A 22,425-nucleotide genomic window follows, 5' to 3' on the forward strand; every position below is an offset into this window, starting at 1 on the left:
TTCCTTTTCTTTTCTTTTCTTTTCTTTTCTTTTCTTTTCTTTTCTTTTCTTTTCTTTTCTTTTCTTTTCTTTTCTTTTCTTTTTTTCTTTTCTTTTCTTTTCTCTTTTCTTTTCTTTTCTTTCTTTTCTTTTTTCTTTTCTTTCTTTTCTTTTCTTTTCTTTTCTTTTTCTTTTCTTTTCTTTTCTTTTTTCTTTTCTTTTTTTCTTCCTTTCCTTTCCTTTCCTTTCCTTTCCTTTCCTTTCCTTTCCTTTCCTTTCCTTTCCTTTCCTTTCCTTTCCTTTCCTTTCCTTTCCTTTCCTTTCCTTTCCTTTCCTTTCTTTTCTTTTCTTAAAATTTATTCATGAGAGACATACACACACAGAGGCAGAGACACAGGCAGAGGGAGAAGCAGGCTCCCCACAAGGAGCCCGATGTGAGACTCTATCCCGGATCCCAGGATCACACCCTGAGCTGAAGGCAGTTGCCCAATCACTGAGCCACTCAGGCGTCTCCATAGAGAATGTTCAATACATATGTTGGCTATTACAGTGTTACTCAGAGGATTTAACTTAACACAGACTAGGTTAGAAGGCTGGGAGGCTGAGGGAGGGAGCTGAGTCTAAGCCAGGGGTTCTCAAACTTTAAGCATGCATCACACAACCTTGACCTGTTAAAGGACCTGTTACAGCTGATTGCTGGGATGCACCTTAAGGGTTTTTGACTGGCTTTTGATTCTGGTGTAGAGTGACATAGTTAAATTTAACTTGCAGATAAAAAGCAACTAATTTCTAAAGTATGATGTCTCATGCAGAATTTGGAACATACGGTTGTTACCCGCACCTAATCTAAGACCCCATTGGGTGGCTGAGACTGTGGATAATATGGAACCCTAGGTCTGGTGTTTTTTTCCTGCGCATACATACTGATGATACATGGTTGACAGGCTGGCAACATATGTAGTACAGATATGCTGGACAAAGGGATGATTAACATCTGGGGCTGGATGGAGCGGGATCACGTGAGGTTTTATCAGGCTGCTCAGAACAATTTAAAATAGAGGAATTGTTTATTTTTGGAATTTTCCATTTAATATTTTTGGGCCACAGTTGACTGTGGTGACTAAACTAGGCAAAATGAAACCTTAGACAAGGAGGGATACTGTATTTACCCCATAAAAGAAGTCCATTGTTTATCTGAAATTTCAGCTTAACCAGGCATCCTGCTTTTTGCTTTGTTTTTGCTGAACCTGGCAACTCCAGTTTGGGTGGGCCTGGGTATTTGCCTGTCAGTTCATTCTGAGTAGCTGCTTGTGCTGGCATTTCAGGGCCACACTTTGAGAACCTCTCAGTATTGGCAGCTACTTGGAACTAAGGACTGTGATAACCTTTGTTTTCAAATAACTGTAGCACAAGTTGTAGATCAAGTTCTCTGCAAGTTCAAAGGATGTCAGAGATACCAGGCTAATAGGGACAGTTCAGTGGGAGGTTATAGGTATGCAATACAATTTTTTGAAAGTACATGAGTTCACTGTGACTCATGAAAGTATGTAAATGCATTGGCCTAAACGAAGTGTGAAGGTAATAGATTTCGTTTTTTTTTTTTTTTAAACATGATTTTAATTTAGCCACATTTTCATGAATTTTAGATTTATAGTCTTCTAATGCCAGGAATGATATTTTGGGTTTGGAGTGAGAGGGCCAAGGGCCAGACTTGAAACTCATCTGTACTTTTATCTGTAGTCTTTCTGTAACTTGGAAACCAGAAACTGGAGGCACACAAGAGGCAGTGTAAGAGAGTGGTTATTTCATGAGTTTTAGAGTTGGATGGTATTTAACTCAGCCAAGCCTCAGTGTTTTCATCTGTATAGTGGAAATAATAATGGTACCCACCTTCTAAGGTGGTTGGGAACATAGTAGATACGAGTATATACCCATAAAGGCTTAGTGTGTATTAAGTGTTTCCGTAGGATTAGGATTTAATAAAACTCAAATTTTCTCTCTGGTGAGTAAATTCTTAACCCATTGTAAATAAATCCTCTAAATTAAGTTTGTTTGTTTTTTTTAACCAAGAAACATCATTAATTCATTAATTCATGATGCATGATCAGTATGCATTGATTAAAGATACATATTTAAACTTTGTGGGTTTTTAAAATCAGGAAATATAATTTATTCATGATGCATGATCAATATGCATTGATTAAAGATGCATATTTAAACTCAGTACTGGGTCTACTACCAGTAGCGCTAAACTGCTGAGCCACCAGGGCTGCCCTGGCATGTATATTAATAGATATGAAAGATAAATTCCTGGAGGTAGAGTCTACAGACATTTGTGATTTTGATGACACTGCTATACTGCCCACTATAGTGGTAGTGCCAGTTTATACTTTCACCAAACTATGTTTAAAACTGATTCTTTGCATTCTTATCAACACATTATATTACCTGGCTGTTGACTCATTGCCATTCAGATGTGTAACAAAAACCAGTGTTTTGTTTTAGTTTGAATTTGTGTTTTTCTTTTGGGATTCAACTTTTATTATATACTTAACAACTTTATTTCCTTTTTGGTGACCTATTTATATTATTTTGAGTAATTTTGAATTGGGTCATTTTTTCCTCTTTTTTGTTGGTTTGTAGGAATTCTTTAACAGGTAATTGAGCACTTTGAGATACGAATTTTCATTTTTTTTTCCTGTTTATCTTTTGACTTTCCTTACCATAGTTTTTGCTATCAGAAATGTTTGATTTCTACTTTAAGTATAATAAGCTTTTCTTGTATGGATTCCTTGTGGCATAGTTATAAAAGACTTACACTGGCTGAGGTTATAATATGAGGAATTTTCTCATTATTTCTTCCATTACCTTTATACTTTAATTTTCTTACATTAAAATTTTTAGTCCATTTGGAAATTATCCAAATATAAAGTGTGAGGAAATCTTTTGACTTCTGCTTTGATTTGCTTTGTTTGTGACCTCACTGATTCAACTGATTTTTATTGAGTATCATTTATGTGCAAGAAACTTTGGTGGATGGGACGCCTGGGTGGCTCAGCAGTTTAGTGCCGCCTTCGGCCCAGGGCATGATCCTGGAGTCCTGGGATCGAGTCCCGCATTGGGCTCCCTGCATGAAGCCTGCTTCTCTGCCTGTGTCTCTGCCTCTCTCTCATGAAAAAATAAATAAAATCTTTTAAATAAAAAAAAGAAAAGAAAAGAAAAGAAACTTTGGTCCATGGGGCAGCCTGGGTGGCTCAGAGGTTTAGTGTTGCCTTCGGTCCAGGATGTGATCCTGGAGACCTGGGATCGAGTCCCATGTCAGGCTCCCAGCATGGAGCCTGCTTCTCCCTCTGCCTGTGCCTCTGCCTCTCTCTCTCTTTCTCTCTCTGTCTCTCTCTGTCTCTCATGAATAAATAAATAAAATCTTTAAAAAAATTAAAAGAAAGAAACGGGTGGATTTCCAAAACAAATTATACAAATAATAACACAAGCATAATAAGTACAATGGTAGAGGTGTTTGGGAATGCAAAAAGAGTGGTTGATTCTTTCTGTATGTGAGACAGGACAGGACTCATAGTAAAGAAATATGCAGACCCATAATAATTTTCGAACCAATTAATGTCTTAAAAAATTTTGTTTTAGGGATCCCTGGGTGGCGCAGTGGTGTAGCGCCTGCCTTTGGCCCAGGGTGCGATCCTGGAGACCCGGGATCGAATCCCACGTCAGGCTCCCGGTGCATGGAGCCTGCTTCTCCCTCTGCCTGTGTCTCTGCCTCTCTCTCTCTCTCTCTGTGACTATCATAAATAAATAAAAAATTAAAAAAAATTTTTGTTTTATAAGATGCTGATTGAAAGATTGATTTACAACAGTTACAGTCTGAGTTATGAGGATGTTGAATGTGTGGTATGAATAGATTAACTGATGATATGATACTCAGTTATAAGCCTGCCATCCCTAGTGATATATTTTGTAGCTAGGAAAAAAAAGAACTGGGGAAACAAATTTGAGAGCCAGTTTTCAAGATGGAGGAGAAGATAATAGTATAAGAATAGTAACATAGCAACTTTATGATTTTGGAACTCCTTTGAGAAAGAACTAATAATAATTAAGGTTTTTTTTTTAAGGCCCAAATATTAATTAAAAAGAGCTCAGGTAACTAGAAAGGTGGCAGAATAAATTGGGAGGTGATAAAGGAAAAGAAGCTTAATCATGTGGGGAAATGTATAATACTTGGTACAGTTGAAAGTAAGCAGAGACTTTTATTCACTCTGCAGAGTCTGAATGAAGTAGACAGCAGAGCTGCTAGAACAGTCTAAAGGACAGAAATGATCAGAGACAGAAAAAAAATTAAAAAACAAAAAAGAACAGCCTAAGTTTTGAATATAAGATGGAATGCATAACTTACAGAATAGTAAATGAAATTTGGTGTCAGGTACCAGCAGGTAGTTATTTTCCATTGGAAATGAAAGTGAATTGTTTTTAAAGCAGAATAGAGATACATAATTTTACAGTTAAATGTGCATTAGCCCAATGTTTTAAGAGAGTAAACAGTGAAAAAGACCCAATACTGGAGAACCCCCCCCAAAGTATATGTGGATTATATTTCACATGTATGTGTATATATGTATATAGGTACACACACACTTACTATGCTAAGGCATTAAGTTTTGCCACCTTTATATAGGCATTTAAAATAAATAAGACTATGATAACTAATGGTGTAAGCAACAGTTTATTTTGAAACTGACTAGAGATGCTAATTTAAGTATTGCTATTTCCATGCTTTCCAATCATTGTCCTATTGTGCATCCTGGGTGGTCTTTCCTTTTTTGCCACTGGACTTTAGAATTGCTTAAGAACTCTGCCTTTATGTAACTTTATAGGTTTGTGAAACATATAACTTAAATCCATAAACAAGGAATAATATTAAAGTGATGATTCCATGATTGCTTGTGTGGCTCTCAGTCACAGAGTAGTTCACAGGACAGACAAGTGTGAGTCAGAGTGGTTGACCTAAATAAGCCACTTTGGTGGCCCATGTGGACCAAATATCATCAGACAGAAGGGAACTAGTGAGAGTGGAAATTATTTTTTTTTAAAGATTTTTAAAAAATTTATTTATGATAGAGAGAGAGGCAGAGACACAGGTAGAGGGAGAAGCAGGCTCCATGCCGGGAGCCTGACGGGGGACTCGATCCCGGGACTCCAGGATGGCGCCCTGGGCCAAAGGCAGGCACCAAACCGCTGCGCCACCCAGGGATCCCCGAGAGTGGAAATTATTAATAAAAATGAATCCTCTAAAAGGAAGATTAATGAAAATTAGAATTCACTGAGAAAGCAGATGTAGAGATTTCATGTTTTCCTGAGTCAGCAGGTGGAAATCAACTGGAAGATGGTGAGAGAATCCAATGGAAAAGGCAGTATTGGGGATCCCTGGATGGCTCAGCGGTTTAGCGCCTGCCTTTGGCCCAGGGTGTTATCCTGGAGTCCCAGGATTGAGTCCCGCATCAGGCTCCTGCATGGAGCCTTCTTCTCCCTCTGCCTGTGCCTCTGCCTGTCTCTCTCTCTCTCTGTCTTTCATAAATGAATAAAAAAAAAAGTCTTTAAAGAAAAAAGAAAGGAAAAGGCAGTATTGTTTACAAAGGAAGAATTTAAGTGTCAGCAGACGTTAAAGAAACCCGGCAGTTATTTGAACGGTCTTACTTGTTTGTGCTTGGAGGTACTTTAACGCAACATTCCAATCTATTTTCTTTTGTTTCTGCATCATTCCAGGTTAAACTCTTGTTTAGAATGCTGTCTAAATTTCTCCAAATTTGTAGCAGTGTAAATAGTACATCAGAATCATAGTACTGAATACTTGAGCAGTCTAAAACGTGAACCTGCCTGGAAAAGAAAACTGGAACTTGAAAAATCAATAAGCTTAGGAAAAAACTTTAAAAAGCTTACGCATTATAAAATAGCAATAAATCAAGAATAATGAACAATCAATTGCTTGGATAATCATTTTACTTTGAACAACACAAGCAAAATTTGATTGTGTATATGAAAGATTTCTAGCATTTGAAAGGTAATGGAAGAATACAGGAAGTACAATCAAAAAGATACATAAAAGGAATTCCTTCTGCTATAACAAAATCACATTAGCAAAATAAAATAATAAATTTTAGGGAAGATAGGTTACTGATTTGAAGAGCTCCTGGGATTCTGGGATTCTGGAAGCTTTTGGGACATCTCTAAATGTTGTCTCTCTAGAAGAGCAGGATCTTGATTGCTGATTAGTAATCTAAGAATACTGGTATTTGAAGGTGATCTATAATGACTTAAGGCTTATGACTCAGTCTCCTACTCATAACTACTAGAAACTTTACAGTTTAATAAACTCATTTCCCCATTATGAAAATGGGGGAATTTGTTCTTTTTTTTGTTTTGTTTTGTTTCTGGTTTTAGGGTGTTTTTTTTTTTGTTTTGTTTTGATTTGTGTTTTTTTCTAGCAGGAAAGGGCTGGAAATATGTTCCTGATGCTCTTGGGGTGAGCTCTGTAGGTAACTGCTGAGAGCAGAAATCTGTTTAGGGAATGAATGGGAGCTGAGGAGCTGGGAATGGTGACTGTGGACAACAACTTCTAGAATTTTGGTGTAAAAAGGAGAGAACAAAGGAAGGCTGCTTTTTTTTTTTTCTTTTTTTTTTTAAGATATGATAGGATTGAGCAGCTTGATTTATAAGATGGGCAAGTAGTGACGGAGATGTTGAGGTAAAAAGACAGAGGGGTCTACTGTGGATCAGTGACTTTGGGTAGCCTGAAACAGGAGCAGCACAGAAGCCTCAGAGTGCTGGAGGGAAGGAGGAAACTGGGAAAGAATCTATTTTTGAATTTTTCAATTAGATATCTTCCACTTACCAGGAAGCTCTAGCCAGATTCTAAGATAACATTTGAGGATATGACCATATGATAAAGCACTTACTATATATATATATAGATAGATAATCTGAAACTATACCAATTCTGGAACAAAAGAGTGTGGTCGGGCAGCCCCTGTGGCATAGCGGTTTAGCGCCGCCTGCAGCCCGGGGTGTGATCCTGGAGACTTGGGATCAAGTCCCACGTCAGGCTCCCTGAATGGAGCCTGCTTCTCCCTCTGCCTGTGTCTCTGCCTCTCTCTCTCTCAGTCTGTGTCTCTATGAATAAATAAATAAAATCTTAAAAAAAAAATTGAAAACAAACAAACAAACAAACAAAAGAGTGTGGTCCTATATAGCTGTGATGATACATGAACAGTCAGATCTTGACAGGTTGACTTTGATGTTTCTGATTAATTAAAAAAAAAAAAGCCAATACTAGTTAGTCTGTGATGCATATGATACATCTCACTTCACAAAGAATATTAGAGCTGAAAGGAACCCCATTTTTACAGAGTGACAAAACTAGGGAGAGGAATTAATGAGTTATTCATGTAGACAAGTAGGAGCCCAGGTATTCTGGGCACCAATCCAGAGAGATCAGTCACTTCTAAGAATGAGGAAGGACCAGATTCAGTGATAGTACAGATAGTACCTTAATCTCCTCAACCTCTGGCAGGTCTTCACCTCTCCTCTTCTACTTGGGTCCAGCTATGGAGTCCCAAGCGGCAACTCCGACACTGGGGAGGAATCCAGGACCTAGGAAGCTTGTGGTAATGCACCCCAAAGTATATAGTCCTGCAGAAGTTCATGGACTTAGAGCTTTTAATTTCCAACCTGGGATTTTAATGCAAGCTGTAAGGGTTGCATGTTCTATGTTAAGCACAAAGCAAAGATATTTCTGCTGTGCAGAGAGATTCTTCAGCCTTGTAAAGATTCAAAGTACTTTTGGTTATAATTATTTCCCGTTATTATTTAGTATATGTAAAACATTTTGTGCTCTTTAAGTCCATCTCAATATCGTTGGTTAGTAGGTAAGATTTCTACTAAGTTGGATTCTTACTAATAGTTTGGGTAATTACATTGTAATTTATAATCAACATCTGACAGGAATGAGTAGAGAGCTCTGGCTCTTGCGTGGAACCAAGGTGTGTGTGTGTGTATACATATATAATTCCATGTAGTCATATATATAGTTATACATATAACATACATGTATGTAAAATCTATATAAATATGTATCATTTACCGTTACCAACACATATACACTTCTTTAAGTATTTAGGGAGGGCTTAGAATGAATCTAGATTCTAAGCTTTTATACCAGATTGTAAGCTTCTTGAGAGTGGTTATCTTTAAAATTACCTTGTTGTATCTCTCACTTAATAGACACTGAATAAAAATATTTGCTGATTGACCCAATTTTAGTACCAAGTATGGTAGACATTTTTTCTAAAGAACAGTTAAGGTCAGGCCTCTGTGTGTACATCCATCAGTCAGTTTTTCTAAAGGGCCGCTGATCTGCCACCTGGATACTGCCTCTATCCTGCAGTGTGTGTTCTTCACGTGGATGAAAGATGAAGTTCATGGTCAGCACAGCCATTGCTTCTCTGAAATGTAAATATCCTCACTCCTGTTAATATTGTTGTACTTTGATCTCATGCTGGCTGCTCTCCTTTTCTTCATCTTTTTTTCATTACAGCTTTGCCTCTGCCCTTTGTACCCAAATGCATCTGGAAAGATGTCACCTGCAGAGATGCTATTTGGTGAAGATTTGGAACCTCTTAAGAGTTAAATTATTGTCCTTTATCTTCAGTAGTGATGATAAATCTGTTAGAGCCAAACTTTCAACCTTTTGGAAGGAATATTGTACTAAAGATGATACTATTCTTTTTTTAAAAAGATTTATTTATTTATTTATGACAGACACACAGAGAGAGAGAGAGACAGAGGCAGAGACACAGGAGGAGGGAGAAGTAGGCTCCAAGCCGGAGGCCCGACGTGGGACTCTATCCTGGGACTCCAGGATCGCGCCTTGGGCCAAAAGCAGGTGCTAAACCGCTGAGCCACCCAGGGATCCCCAGATGATACTATTCTTGAAATAGATACTATTCATGAAACTAAGCATACTCTTATATTATCTCTATCAGTGACATGCTCGCCAATAATTAAATAATTATATGTGATTATGCAGATCTGTTGAAAGAGATGTGCTTAATTCTCAGCTAAAAATGATTCTCCCCCCTAAAGGAAGTCAGTATGTATCCATCACATGTGCTTTTGGAGGTACCACATTTCTTTCATCCCCTAGACCTTTCACATTTTGTCATTTCCTCTTTTAGATTTACCTCCTGTAGCTCCTAATCTCACTGCTACCACCGTGTTCAAGTCTTAATCCCCTTACACCAAGTTATATACACCTCATGTTTTCTCTCTTAATTCTGATCCTTTCTGTACACTGTACTCTTCAGGGCACGTTAGTTTCGTGTAAGCTCTGGACATGATCACAAAGTAGACAGGGGAACTGCTGGTTGTAGTGCAGCATTAACTTTGGAAGAGCTCTCCCCACTTTAAAAGAAAATTGCAGAGCCATAGCACCTGCAGTACTGCTTTAGATGTTGAGAAGATTTGGGATCCCTGGGTGGTACAGCGGTTTAGCGCCTGCCTTTGGCCCAGGGCGTGATCCTGGAGACCCGGGATCGAATCCCACATCGGGCTCCCGGTGCATGGAGCCTGCTTCTCCCTCTGCCTGTGTCTCTGCCTCTCTCTCTCTGTGTGTGTGACTATCATAAATAAATAAATATTAAAAAAAAAGATGTTGAGAAGATTTAATACATTTTTGAAGAATTGAAACAGTTTCCTCTGTTTAAAAATTCTGTTTTGGTGGTAGAGTCTGGGAAGGAGATGGCTGTAGAGGGGTCAGTCCAGTATGTTCACTGTCTGGAAAGAACCAGTTCTGGGAATGAGTAGACAATTTCTTGAATTTAAAGTTATAGTAAGTGCAGTAGAGCAAAATGGGCTTCTATCATAGCAGTGCCTCTCTCCTTTCATGCTTCTTTGATGCCCAGTGTTCAATTCAAATATATTCTAGTGAGTGCTCTTAACGGTCCTCTAATTTTCCTGTTTCCTTTCTTCACCTCCAGGTTCATCTTAAATGAACCTCTTCTTGGTCCCATAAGGCCAGTCTGTTTTTGCATTCCTCAGTTCTGATTTCTTTTGGCAGGAGAACTAGATGTGGTTGACAGATTATATCTGAAAAGGGCTTTGGTAATTGCTCGTTCTGTTCGGTGACTGTGTTGCTGACAGATGGGCACAGTGAATATTGAAAGTGTTCTGGACCTCCACATACTTCTTCAGCTCACGAGTGGTGAGCACTGCCAGCATTTTTGTTATTATCTATCAGCAGATTTAAAAAGAATTGCTTGGCACTTTACATCTTTTTTGAACCTATAACTAAATCACGTTTATGGTAGGTTCTCTCCCACCTCTTCCACTCCCTTCTCATTATATATTTTTTTGGAATAGACAAAATTCTCAAGATGTTAGTGCAGGCTGGCATGAATGGGTGCCAACAGCTCTTACAGACTTGTTAAAAGATTTATTTTTTGCCTGAGAATTACACATATGGCCTAGAATGATAATATTAGGATCTGTGTTGGTTGAGATAATTGGCAGATCACACCTTAAGAAAAGTGATTGGTTGGCTTGTCTCTTTCATTTTAATCCACAGTCTCCGTCACAGTCAAATTACCATTATGTAGTATATTACTATGAATGTTTAAAAAACTTATTTAACCCATTTATAGGGGGCATCTGTTAGTTGAGCTTGAATTATTTAAAACATTCTCTCACATTGGCCAATTTAGTAGCAGCCAGCAAAGTCAAAATGAGCAAAGGAGGGGACCCCAATAATCCCAGATCTATAAAGATGGTTTCTTAAGAGGGTAACAGTCACCATCCAGATAATGCTAGAGGTGATCTCATGCAGTCTCAGTAGAAAAATAATCCAGAAGTGAGAAATGGGATCTCAAGGTACCATTTGTTTCTCTCAGAGACAAGGTATTGGGCTACAGTGTGCTGTTGTAGAGATAACCATGGGGCCTTTGCACCCTTGTAACCCTTGTATAATGCAGCAAGTTTTGATAGAAGTCCTTGAGATATAGGGGAAATTAATTTATCTGTTTAACTTCAGTGATGACAGATTATAGAATGACCTTTAAAATATCCACGATTTTTTTAAAAGATTTTATTTATTTATTCATGAGAGACACAGAGAGATAGAGAGACAGAGACACAGGCAGAGGGAGAAGCAGGCTCCATGCAGGAACCTGACATGGGACTTGATTCCAGGTCTCCAGGATCACACACTGGGCTGAAGGCAGCGCTAAACCGCTGAACCACTGGGCTCCCAATATCCATGATTTTGATAATTATTAATTTAGCGTTTGTGAAAGCATTGGAATTTTATACCAATCTTATAATACCTAATTCCTGTGATGGTGATTATGGTTATTTATTCCTCTGCTTATAAAAAGATGCTAAGTTTAAATTAATTTGTATGGTTTTTTTTTCTAATTCTGTTATTCATTGTATGCATGTGAGTGCTGCATGAGGGAGAGAGAAGAGCATATGCTCAGTTTGAATATATATTTTCATTTCTTGATAAGTGGAAGAAGATGTTCCTACCTGTAGGCACAGGAGCTGGACTTGGCAGTCTCCTTTCCAATGTAGTTTAAAGATACATATAATAAAAAAGAATGAATTATGCAAATGGTGGAGCTGGGATGCACCTTTGTTAAAATTGGGATAATATTTTGGATTAGAAAAGCAAAATATGTAACCTCCACTTGCCTTCAAATATTTACATACTGCAATAGTCAGACTTCATTTAGGAAGCTAGCAAATATATGATGAAGTAACAAACCTGCACATGTCTTCTTTCCCCTTCAATTTAATAGTATTTTTTCTCCGTGAAAAAATTTTGAGCTATGAAACTGCCACCTTATAAATTCCTGGACCACCATCGTAGACATTTTCCATTCTCTTCCTGGTAATAATTCGTCCTAAAATAACTGCTCCCACCTTGATTCCAATGATTATTATAAAGTGAGAAAATCTCTTGGGAAATGTATAGTGTGTTTTATAGAAGGGATAACTGTGGCCCCAGAACAGTTGTCTGAACAGAGATTGCACAACAAATTAAGTCACAGAGTCCAGAGAGAGAACCTACATCTCCTTGTTCCTGCTGAGGACACTTGCCTCTTGTCCATCCTTAGTCCATGGAAAGGAATCTTTTTACCTTACTTGATGCTACAGAAGCTTGAGTGTGGTTCCCAGATTGCTGACTGTTTATTAAGCAATTAAAGTTTCAGCCTCTTGTTTTCAAGTTACAAGGCCTTTAACTTAGGATATATTTTTGTATCTCAAAATCAATGAGAATTAGCATTTCTCATAGAATCTTTAACTCTTATATCTCCTACCACCATGACTCACCTGCAGTACTAACATGATTTAAAATATAATCTAATGTAGTGACGTATTGTGCATAGCTTCTTGACTCAATAGGTTATTTGTGCCATTGCATCAAAAAGTGCTGCTTCACTTTGGGGGACTGTCAGTCAACTTGCATAAATTTATTTATAATTGGAAATTGAAGGAATGCACAATTAGTTTTATAAACAGTTGGCAAAGCTATCAAAGTTCTTAAAATTTTTTGCAGTGTTAAGAGGTAGAGTGTCCCGGGACATTGAAAGAAAAAGCAGAGGAAAAAAAAAAGAAAAAAAAAAAAAAAAAGAAAAAGCAGAGAAACAAATCTCTCTCTCTCTTTTTTTTTTTTTTTTGAGAAACAAATCTCTAATAGCATTGCATTTTCCTAGTTCTCTTGGGCTTGCAGAGAAGAACAGGTGTTGGGGGTGGTTTTGAAATTAGTTTGGAATCATGAGAAGATAAAATACAACTCTCTCTGATGGCTGGGGCAAAATGACTTTGGAACACCACAGTTCTCTGCCCCTATCTGAGAAAATGTTACTGTTGCTCAGTAGCTCTTGTTAACCTGAAAAACTCTGGGATTATGTAAATAATGAATGGGCCCAAAATGCATTGGTTTTTGTAATGTAGATGAAGGGAAGATGTCTTGTCAGGGCTGAAATTTGCATATTAGAATAATTCAGTTATCTTACCTTGTTCTTTAAAGAAATAAATGCCTGTGAATATTCATGGTTTAATTAAAATATTAATGGTATACTGATACTTGTGTTTTAGGTCTCTAGTCATCCATAAAGAGTTTCATTTACAGTTGATGAGCAGTGAAGGAATACTTTAACATAAAGTATAATCTATTGGCTTTTTGTCTTGGAAATGAAAATGTAGTATCTGACAGAAGTAAACGATTTGTTTATCCTTGCAGTGCATCATTTCTTTTGATAAGAAATGGGTACAGACGTGGTATGATTATCTTTTGTTGCCCGCATACACTTGTTGGTTTGTTTGAAAACACTGTTTACCTTTATTAGGTAGTTAGGGGTTCTTTTTTTTTTTTTTTTTGAGATTTTATTTATTTATTCATTCATGAGAATACATAGAGAGGAGAGAGAGAGAGGCAGAGACACAGGCAGAGGTAGAAGCAGGCTCCATGCAAGGAGCTCGATGTGGTACTTGATCCCGGGTCTCCAGGATCACACCCTGGGCTGAAGGCAGTGCTAAACCGCTGGGCCACTGGGGCTGCCCTAGTTAGGGGTTTTTTAGTTGCTTCATTGACTTTTAAAGTTTTGGTTATTTTTAATTGTGGTAACACACACATAAGATTTACCACCTTAATCAATGTGCAGCATTCAGCACCATCCATCCCCAGAAATCTTTCATCCTCCCAAACTGAAATGCCATACCTATTAAACAATAGCACCCCATTTACCCCGCCTCTCGTCCCCGGCAATCACCACTCTAGTTTCTTTATGATTTGACTAGTCTAGTTACCTCCTGTAACTGAAATCATTTGTCTTTTTGTGACTGGTATATTTCACTTGACATAATTCCCCCAGGGTTTGTTCCTGTTGTAGCAGGCATCAGAACTCTCTTCCTTTGGGGGAAGGATGGGGGGTGAGGAGGAGTGGAGGTAGAGGGAGTGAGAGGGAGTGAGAGAATCTTAAGCAGACTCCACACCCACTGCAAAGCCTGACATGGGGCTCGATCTTACAACCCTGATCATGACCTGATGAGCCCAAATCAAGAGTCGGACACTTCTCCAATTGAGCCACCCAGGTGCTCCCCCACCCCTTGTTTTTTGAGAGGGAGAGAAAGAACTTTCTTCTTTTTTAAGGCTTCATGATATTACATTGTGTGCAATACTGTATTTTGTTCATCCATTCATCTGATGGACATTGGAGTTGCCTTCTGCTTTTGGCTATATAAGTAATAATATATGGATGTTGTACATACTGCTCCTATGAATATGGATATGTAGTTACCTCTTGGAGATCCTGCTTTGATTTCCTTTTAAACCCAGAAGTGGAATTACTGTATCATATGGTAATTCTTGTTTTGTTTTGTTTTGTTTTTAATGGAATTGCCATACTGTTTTCCATTTTTCATTCCTACTGGTAGTGCTCATGGGTTCCAATTTCTCCACAGCCCCACCAACACTGCTTATTTTCTGTTTATAGATTTTAAGTTATGTAGAGATTCAAGCAGTGCAGGAAGAAGTAAAGTAAAATTGAAACTCCTTCGCTCCCTCTGACTGATTAATCGGGTGGGGGAAGAAAAAGGTAGGAAGGCCAGGAAGGAGTGTTGAGATGACTACTGGCACGGGGACTTGGGTGGTTAGAGGGTCCATTTTTGGTGGAAGAAGCCCAAGTTGTAGAGATGAGGCGTTTGGATTGTTGAAATTGAAATGTCTGAGATATTCAGGTGAAATCTGGAGTTTGGGAGAGAGGTCAGGGCGCTCTTAGCAGGGTTTTATTAGCATTCAGGTGGGAGTTGATACCATAATGGTGCCTTCAGTCTTTCAGGGAGGCAGCAGAGGAGCAGAGAATTGGAGAACAGAATCTCAGGGCCTCCCACGTAAAGGGCCGGGGTGGGGGTATGGAGTAGAGCACATTGACCTACAGTCATAGCCATCATCTCCCCTTAAATACCCCATTCTTCTTAAATTTCCCTGTTCTCTCAAGATAGCAGCATTCACAGTGTACTTAGAGTCCAAAACTTCAAGTCCTCTCTGGCCATTACCTTTCCCTAATTTGTCACCAACTTCTTTCATATTTTTCTTTTACAGGATGTTTCAAACCTGTCATTTCTTATCTTTTCCACTTGTGCTATTATTTTTAGGCCTTTGGTTTTAGTCTGTTGTCATCTTCTATTAACCTATCCTCTTCAGAAGTTTCTCTCAGACTTTTTATTGACTTAATATACAAGAATTCTATAGAAGCTCTCTAATGACGAAGAAAACTTCTACTGTAGAAGAAAAAAAAAAACTTTGAAAGTGTTCCTTTGTAAAAGTACAGGTCCTGGCAACCAAGGCCCTCCAGAGTCTACGTCTAATTTCTTTTTCTTTACATAAATCTCCACATAAATGTTAGAGGTTTGCCATTCTGCTGTATTTGATCTTTGCAAGTTTTCATGTCTGTGTTTTCTTAGGCCGTTTCCATTACCTTCACTCTTCCTCACAGATCCAAATGAAAGATTCAGGTCTCATTTCCTCTTTGAATAGGAGGCAGTGTGGTGCTGTATAAACAGTTTTGTGCAAATCCTCATCAGCTACCTATTATCTGTGTCACTTTGAACAACTTGACTCAATTTCAGATCCCTTATTTGTGAAAGAGGCTCATGGATAGATAAATTAATTTAGAGAAAAGTGAAATTGAACCATGGTAGTTAATATTTCTGGTCCCTGTCCCTTTGAGGTGTCCTACTCATTTCATTCATTCATTCATTCAATGAATAGCTGCCCTGACAGTGCTCTGAGCAGCAGGAATGTAGCACTGAACAAAATGGACAAAAATCCCTGCCATCATGGAACATAGAAGAGATAGGATGATAGGCAGGATAAAAAATCTTAAATAATGTTGTAATAATGATAAGGGCTAAGGAAGAAAATTATAGCAGGAAAGGAGGCATAAGGTAAGGTTGACATTTTCAAATGGGGTAGATGGAGAACGCCTCTCTGAGTTTTCTTCGTTAGGAATTGTGAAACACACGTGACAAACTCTTAGTACTTAGTCCGTGACATGCTGTTGTCTAGATGTGAGTATGTTCAGCTTTGACCTCAGCTCCATTATGGGCTCCTCATGCTGAGGGATGATTTGTATCAGCTTTTTGTTTTCCTCACCCCACTTAACGCCACAGTGGAAATACATCATCCTGACAAGGAATGGATAGAATATCAAAATATAACTGGAAATAGTGGAAAAGGCCAGGCCCTCATAGCTGAGAAGAGGTTGGTGGAATTCCAGGAAAGTTAAGTATCTAATACTTGTTTCTTCTAATTTTTATTGGGGCCAGGCACTTATGATTGCAAATTCAAAACCAGAAGAATACAGACCAGTTGCCTCCAGTAGGAGTTGTTAATTGTTCTTTGGAGACTGAATGAAGATGGCGGTGCCTTTGAATTTCATAGTGACAACTGGGCCTCGAAGCTCAGAACTAAGTGCAACTCCAGTGCTCACACACAAACTGAATTTGACTGGCCTTGGAAGGATGGGGAGCCCGTGGCCAATTTTATTCAGATCCTTTTGTCTTTTACAAAGACATTTGCCTTTCAGATGGAACAGAAATCACCAAGTAAGATGCCCAAGTTTTACACATCATTGTTTGAACCCATCAGCAAAATCACACGATGGCTTGAATATGTAACTAACCGTTAAATTTGTCCTCCGGATTGCTTGAGCTTCCAGCATACCAGGCAGGAAATTGGAATCAGAGAGAGGAACTCAGAATGTGCAACTCTTATTTCTGGTTCCGTTTTTTTCCAAAGAAAAGTTATCCCGAGAAGAGGTAAATTTCCTGCCAAGAATGACATGAAAGCTAGGTTGTTGCTATTGCTTCTGTTTTGAACTTTGAAAAAAGAAAACCCAGCAAACACTACACTTTGATTAGTTCGAGCATTTTGTTCCCTTAGGGGAGACTGTAGACTATAATTTCATCACACAAAAAAGTGGTACCTGAACTCTAACCAAAGTTTGAGTTTGTTTTTCCCTTGGGGGTTTGACATTTTCTGTTTCCTGACATTTTTACCATTGTTAGACACACTTCTTTATATTCCTGCCCCATATTCAACCCCTCAGGGAATTTGTATATTTTATCTAACTGGAAGGCAGGAATGCCTTCTGTTTTGGACAAGTCATTTAATTGTTCAAATAAATCCAACTATAGTGTAATAGACCAATTATTAGGAACTGAGCCATGTGGCAACATTTAGATTCATGAGACCCAGATCCTCCACTCTATCCAGAAAAGAAATTAAATGCCATGTACACAAAATGAATGATTTCCTTTTCTGTTTCCTTCTTCACGTGGCCCTCCCCACTTCACCCTTTGAAAATATTAAATAACATCCTAAAAGCAAATGATTTGCCATTTGTTTTAGTATTTTTGGTGTATTTATTGTTGTCTGTTGGGGAGGATAATAATTTATTAGCCATTAAATAAAATAGTAACAAAGGTTGACTTTTTGCCATTATCTTCTTTTTTTTTTTTTTTTTAAAGATTTATTTATTTATGATAGACATGGAGAGAGAGAGAGGCAGAGACACAGGCAGAGGGAGAAGCAGGCTCCATGCAGCGGGAGCCCGACATGGGATTCGATCCCGGGTCTCCAGGATCGCGCCCTGGGCCAAAGGCAGGCGCCAAACCACTGCGCCACCCAGGGATCCCTATCTTCTATTTTATATAAATGTCCAATAAAAAAAAAGTAATGAAGGTGTAGTACTTTTTGCTCCCTTTTCAGCTGTTTTGATGTAATTCAATTTTAATTTATGGGTACATCATTAATGGATACATTCTGTATATAGATATATAGAGAGGGAGATAGATAGATAGATAGATAGATAGATAGATAGATAGATAGATAGAATCATCTTATTTCCTAGCAACACTGCCTATTTTTCTTCTTTTTAACACTGTATATATTTGGTTAAAAAATACACATTCTGGAACTCAGTTGCTGATGTGAATTTGCTAAGGGGCTTATTAAACACTTAGTCTGCAGAAATGATTTCTTTTAGATTTGCACCCTCCTGGATAGAATGGGCAGCTCACTGGATTACAAAAGGTAACACTTGGTTTGGGAGATTGAATGAATGTAGGTTTGAGAATTGGTTTGTTTTTGCCTCATGCAGTGGCAGCGAGGTAGATACAGATATGCAGACGTGGGCCAGTGCTGTGCGCCACGTTCCTGAGAATGTAATTTGACTCTGTTGAGACTGACCAGTTTTTTTAATTTTTCCCATTCAGAACTCTAAAATTCACCAATCTGTGATTATTCTTTGCCAGACAAAAGTATGGCAAAGTCTGGATTTGAGTTCCTTGCAACCTTAGAAGCCTTTGGAAAGGATTCCTTTTGACTACTATATTGCACACGGGAATGGTCACACCTGGGATTAGCTGGAGAGCCCTTAAAAGATCCATCCACAACCAAATTGATAGATTCAAAGGGCTTAAGTTTTGATAGATATTAATCAAAGGGCTTAAATTTTCAAAAAAGTCAGAAGACTCTTCTATTTTGGTGTTACTAATTCTTTTCAGGCTTCATTTGATAAGAAACAGAGGAGAGAATACCGTGAAGAGTCACCACATCTGTGGTTGGGTACATATTGTGGTGCTGTTTTGTTTTTACAAGTGAAACAGAATGAATAACATCCTGGCAAAGAGAGATTTGTCTAGACAAGATTGGGGATGCTGCTTTATTGCTCTGGTTGTAGAGTCTGACATTTCTTCATTAGTCTTGTTATCTCCAGTTCACTATCTGAAATTAACTTTGTTAATCCTTACCTAGCAGGCATAACCTTCAGACCTGGAGATAATCCAGCTAGAAATCTTTAAGCCATAGGCCCTCTTGCTCCTCGAATTAGCAATGTGTATATAATTTAAAAGGGCAGTCAGAAAAAAAAGCGGGGGGTGGCAGTCAGTTTGTCTTTGGGATTCTGGGTTGAGAATAGCTGATGAAGTCCAGTTGTCATATCTGTACAGTCAATAATCATAGTATATCTTTATGGATAGAAGCTCTTGAATTATGAAGATCCCTCCTGGTTTTAGATTTTTCAGTTCTGTATTTTCCACATATTGAAGGATTAGCTTTAAAGGATAGTCCTTTGTCGTCGTTGTTGTTACATTCAGTTGTCACAACTCCTCCACCTCACTTTTCCAAAATGCTTGTAACAGTGTGTTTCTATAATAGATGAGCAAGCATATTTGAGCAAATGTAGTAAAATATGTATCTTAAAAACAATATACAAAATAATTTATTAAGCAAACAAAAAGAAACCTTCCAATTACTAAATATTAAAATTAATTATTAAATATTAAAGCAAGAATAAATGCATTCTAATTTCCTATCAGAATGCACATTTTATGTGGTTATATAAAGACATAGTAAAACTTAATAATATTTTAAAATGCATTACAAAAAAAAAATCCTGTGACGCCTAGTGGTATGTTAGATAAAAATAAGTAATATTCTCCCAATGAGTAAAATTGGGGCATAGTAATGAAGAGACTATCCTCAAACCAGAGGTATTTCTATTGACTATTCTTGGTGTCATGGAGGAAATACTATCCCTTTCTAAACTCAGACAGGGATTTTAGAATCTAACAGTTGCCAGAAACCTTAAAGGGGAACCAGTTTGATTCAGGTTAAAGGCTGCTTTCCTTAGACCAAAAGGGGAAAAGTGTGTGAGGCTTTGTAGATAAGTGAGACAGATGGTAAAAATCTAAAGGGGAAGAAGATAAAAGCTGGTTATAAGTGATAGTGTAGGAAAAGAATGAGAAAAGTTTTCCATTTGAAGACATTTCTCTATTTCTTCTAGCAAATACTGAACTTTTTTTTTTTTTTTAAAGATTTTATTTATTTATTCATAGAGACACAGAGAAAGGATGAGAGGCAGAGACACAGGCAGAAGGAGAAGCAGGCTCCCTGCAGAGAGCCTGACATGGGACTCCATCCAGGGTCTCCAGGATCACGCCCCGGGCTGCAGGCTATGCTAAACTGCTGCGCCACCAGGGCTGCCCTGAACTTTTTTTTTTTGTTTTAAAGATTTTATTTACTTATTCATGGGAGACAAACAGAGAGAGGCAGAGACACAGGCAGAGGGAGAAGCAGTCTCCCCGCAGGGACCCCAATGTGAGACTCGATCCCAGGACCCCGGGATCACGACCTGAGCCAAAGGAAGACACTCAACCACTGAGCCTCCCAGGTGCCCCTGAACCTTGTTTTTTGAACTTTGGTCTTTCTACTCTTAAAGCATGCCTAACACCAACAATTAATTCCTCCTGCATCTCCCACTTCCTGTGTTTTCTCACCAAACTTCTCAACTCTTGGATTTTTTTCTAAGGAATTGATGGAGAGTCCTGCATTTGGGGATTGCCCATATTCCTTCCCATCAGACCTCTGTCTTCTGTGGCTCCTAAGGAGTCAAAACCCAGATTCTGGCATTTCTGTCTTTGTCGTAGCTAATGACAGCTGGCTTCCAAGTGGCCCTGGCCACTTCTTCCACTCCATCCTTTGCCTTGCCCCAGCTTTGCTCTCACCCCCTAGTTTTCTCCATGTGTTGTCCATTTTCCCCCCATACCCCTGGGCTGTGTCTTTTCCTTATCCCACAGTGTAGCTACTCCATTTGTTGGGCATTCTTATCCTTGACCTAATCTGGATCTCTTTCTTGTCCTTTAACTGCAATAGCAGAAATGCTCTTTGGCTCTTTTATTTTACATTGCAAAGAGAAATTGTACCATGGATATATGAAAAGTTTTGTGAGATTTCTGGCTGTCTGTTTTTAATTTCCTAATGTGCTGCCTTGTTTGGGAGAAAAGACAAAAATAGATAACATTAACTTTGTTGTATTTTTTCTATTTTTTTACCTTTTTTTTTTTAAAGATAGGGAAAATATACATTCTATTGTTCATATCTGCAAAATGAATAGGAGAACTATTTAAAATCAGATTTTCCTGCTATTAAATTCCATCCTTCATCATCGATACCTTTGTTCCCCTAACTCAGTGGTGTATTTTTTTTGTTGTTGTTTATAATTTCATGTTTTTTGCTTGTTTTGGAGCTTGGAAAAAATGAGATGTTTTTGTGGAGAAATTGTTATTTTATATGCCTTTGACTATTAGTAATAGAATGACATGACACTTCTTCCCCTTAATAAATTGGCTTCCGAGTCAGCTCAGAAAGAATCTGCTGCAGTAGGGTAGTACAGAGGGCCTCCTGCTTTGTTTCTCTGCTCTTCTCATGGAGTTTCCCTTTTCCAAGCGTGGACTTCATCTTCACATTGGCACCAAGATGGTGCCAGTCACCCAAGAACTTTAGCTTTCATGGCTGTCACATCCACATAAGAATTCTGGAGGCAACAAAGGCCCACCTCTTCTTTGAATTTCCGGTATAAAGCAAGAGGGCCTTTCTCAGAAGATGCCATATCTCACTGGCCTGAATTACAGACCCTTGTCTAAATCTAGTCCAGACCCTTAAGGGCACTGGGGTCAGCCTTCCATATAGTGTGCTGCTGTCCAGGAAAAAAAAATCAGAATTCTTTTGAAAGGCAGAAACTGAGGGGGAGGGGATGGGGATGTGAATTTGGAGCCAGCCAGATTATCAGTTTTATCTTCTTCAACATATGTGGAAAATCCTTTTAACCAGTCACATCATACAGACCAAGTTCAGTGAATTGATGTCCACTAGAATACCCACTCTGTCAATGTGGCTTAGGTTCTGTTGTAAGTCGTGAAGACCTAAAGTAACAATGGCTTCTACAAGATTGTTGTTTTTCTACAAAGTAGATATTTTCCTCCCTTACTTAGAAGTCAGAATTAGGTAGTACAGGTATGTATGATGGTCTTGTTCCACAGACTCTTTGAATGATTGAGTTCCTTCAATTCATGGTCCTGGAATGATTTCCAACTCATTCTATGGCAGAACCATAGTCCAAGATGGCGGCCATTGCAAACACTGAATGAAAAAGAGACAAAATAGAAAAGGGACAAAGGGCTTGTTCTAGCTGTTTTTTAAGGGTATTCTAAGAAGCTACAACACAACACTTCTGCTTATTTCCCATTGGCCAAACTTTGTCATAGAGCCACACCTTACTATGAGAGAGGGCCGGAAATAGTCTGAATTTCAAGATGCTCAATTAAAAATCAGTAGAGCTATTAGTATGGCAGAGCGATTATTGGCTACAACTAAGTCTTTGCCACACCCTTCTAGTCTAAGCTGTTAGTGAACAGATGATCCATTATTTAGTATTTGGGCTTTGTTCACCTCCATTTGTCCTTTGGAAAGCTGTGCCAATACGGGCAAAATGATACCTGATGTTCTGGAGACTATAGAACTTAATGTATATGGTTGTGCTG

General features: G+C 38.4%; 1 protein-coding gene across 11 annotated transcripts in view; it reads left to right on the plus strand.

Moving 5' to 3' along the window:
- EXOC4 (exocyst complex component 4) overlaps positions 1–22,425 on the plus strand; it is a 746,933-nt gene that overhangs the window by 279,460 nt on the left and 445,048 nt on the right. The window contains exon 10 of one of the 11 annotated variants that reach the window (XM_072784627.1): positions 16,369–16,523. The exons of the other annotated variants lie outside the window; for them this stretch is intronic. Coding sequence (XP_072640728.1) covers positions 16,369–16,424 — 56 coding nt within the window. The 3' untranslated portion in view covers positions 16,425–16,523. Of the gene's footprint in view, positions 1–16,368; positions 16,524–22,425 lie in introns of those variants that run through there. 11 annotated transcript variants of the gene reach the window in all.

This window comes from Canis lupus, chromosome 18, assembly GCF_048164855.1.
Source record: "Canis lupus baileyi chromosome 18, mCanLup2.hap1, whole genome shotgun sequence".
In the NCBI taxonomy this organism is placed as follows: domain Eukaryota; kingdom Metazoa; phylum Chordata; class Mammalia; order Carnivora; family Canidae; genus Canis; species Canis lupus.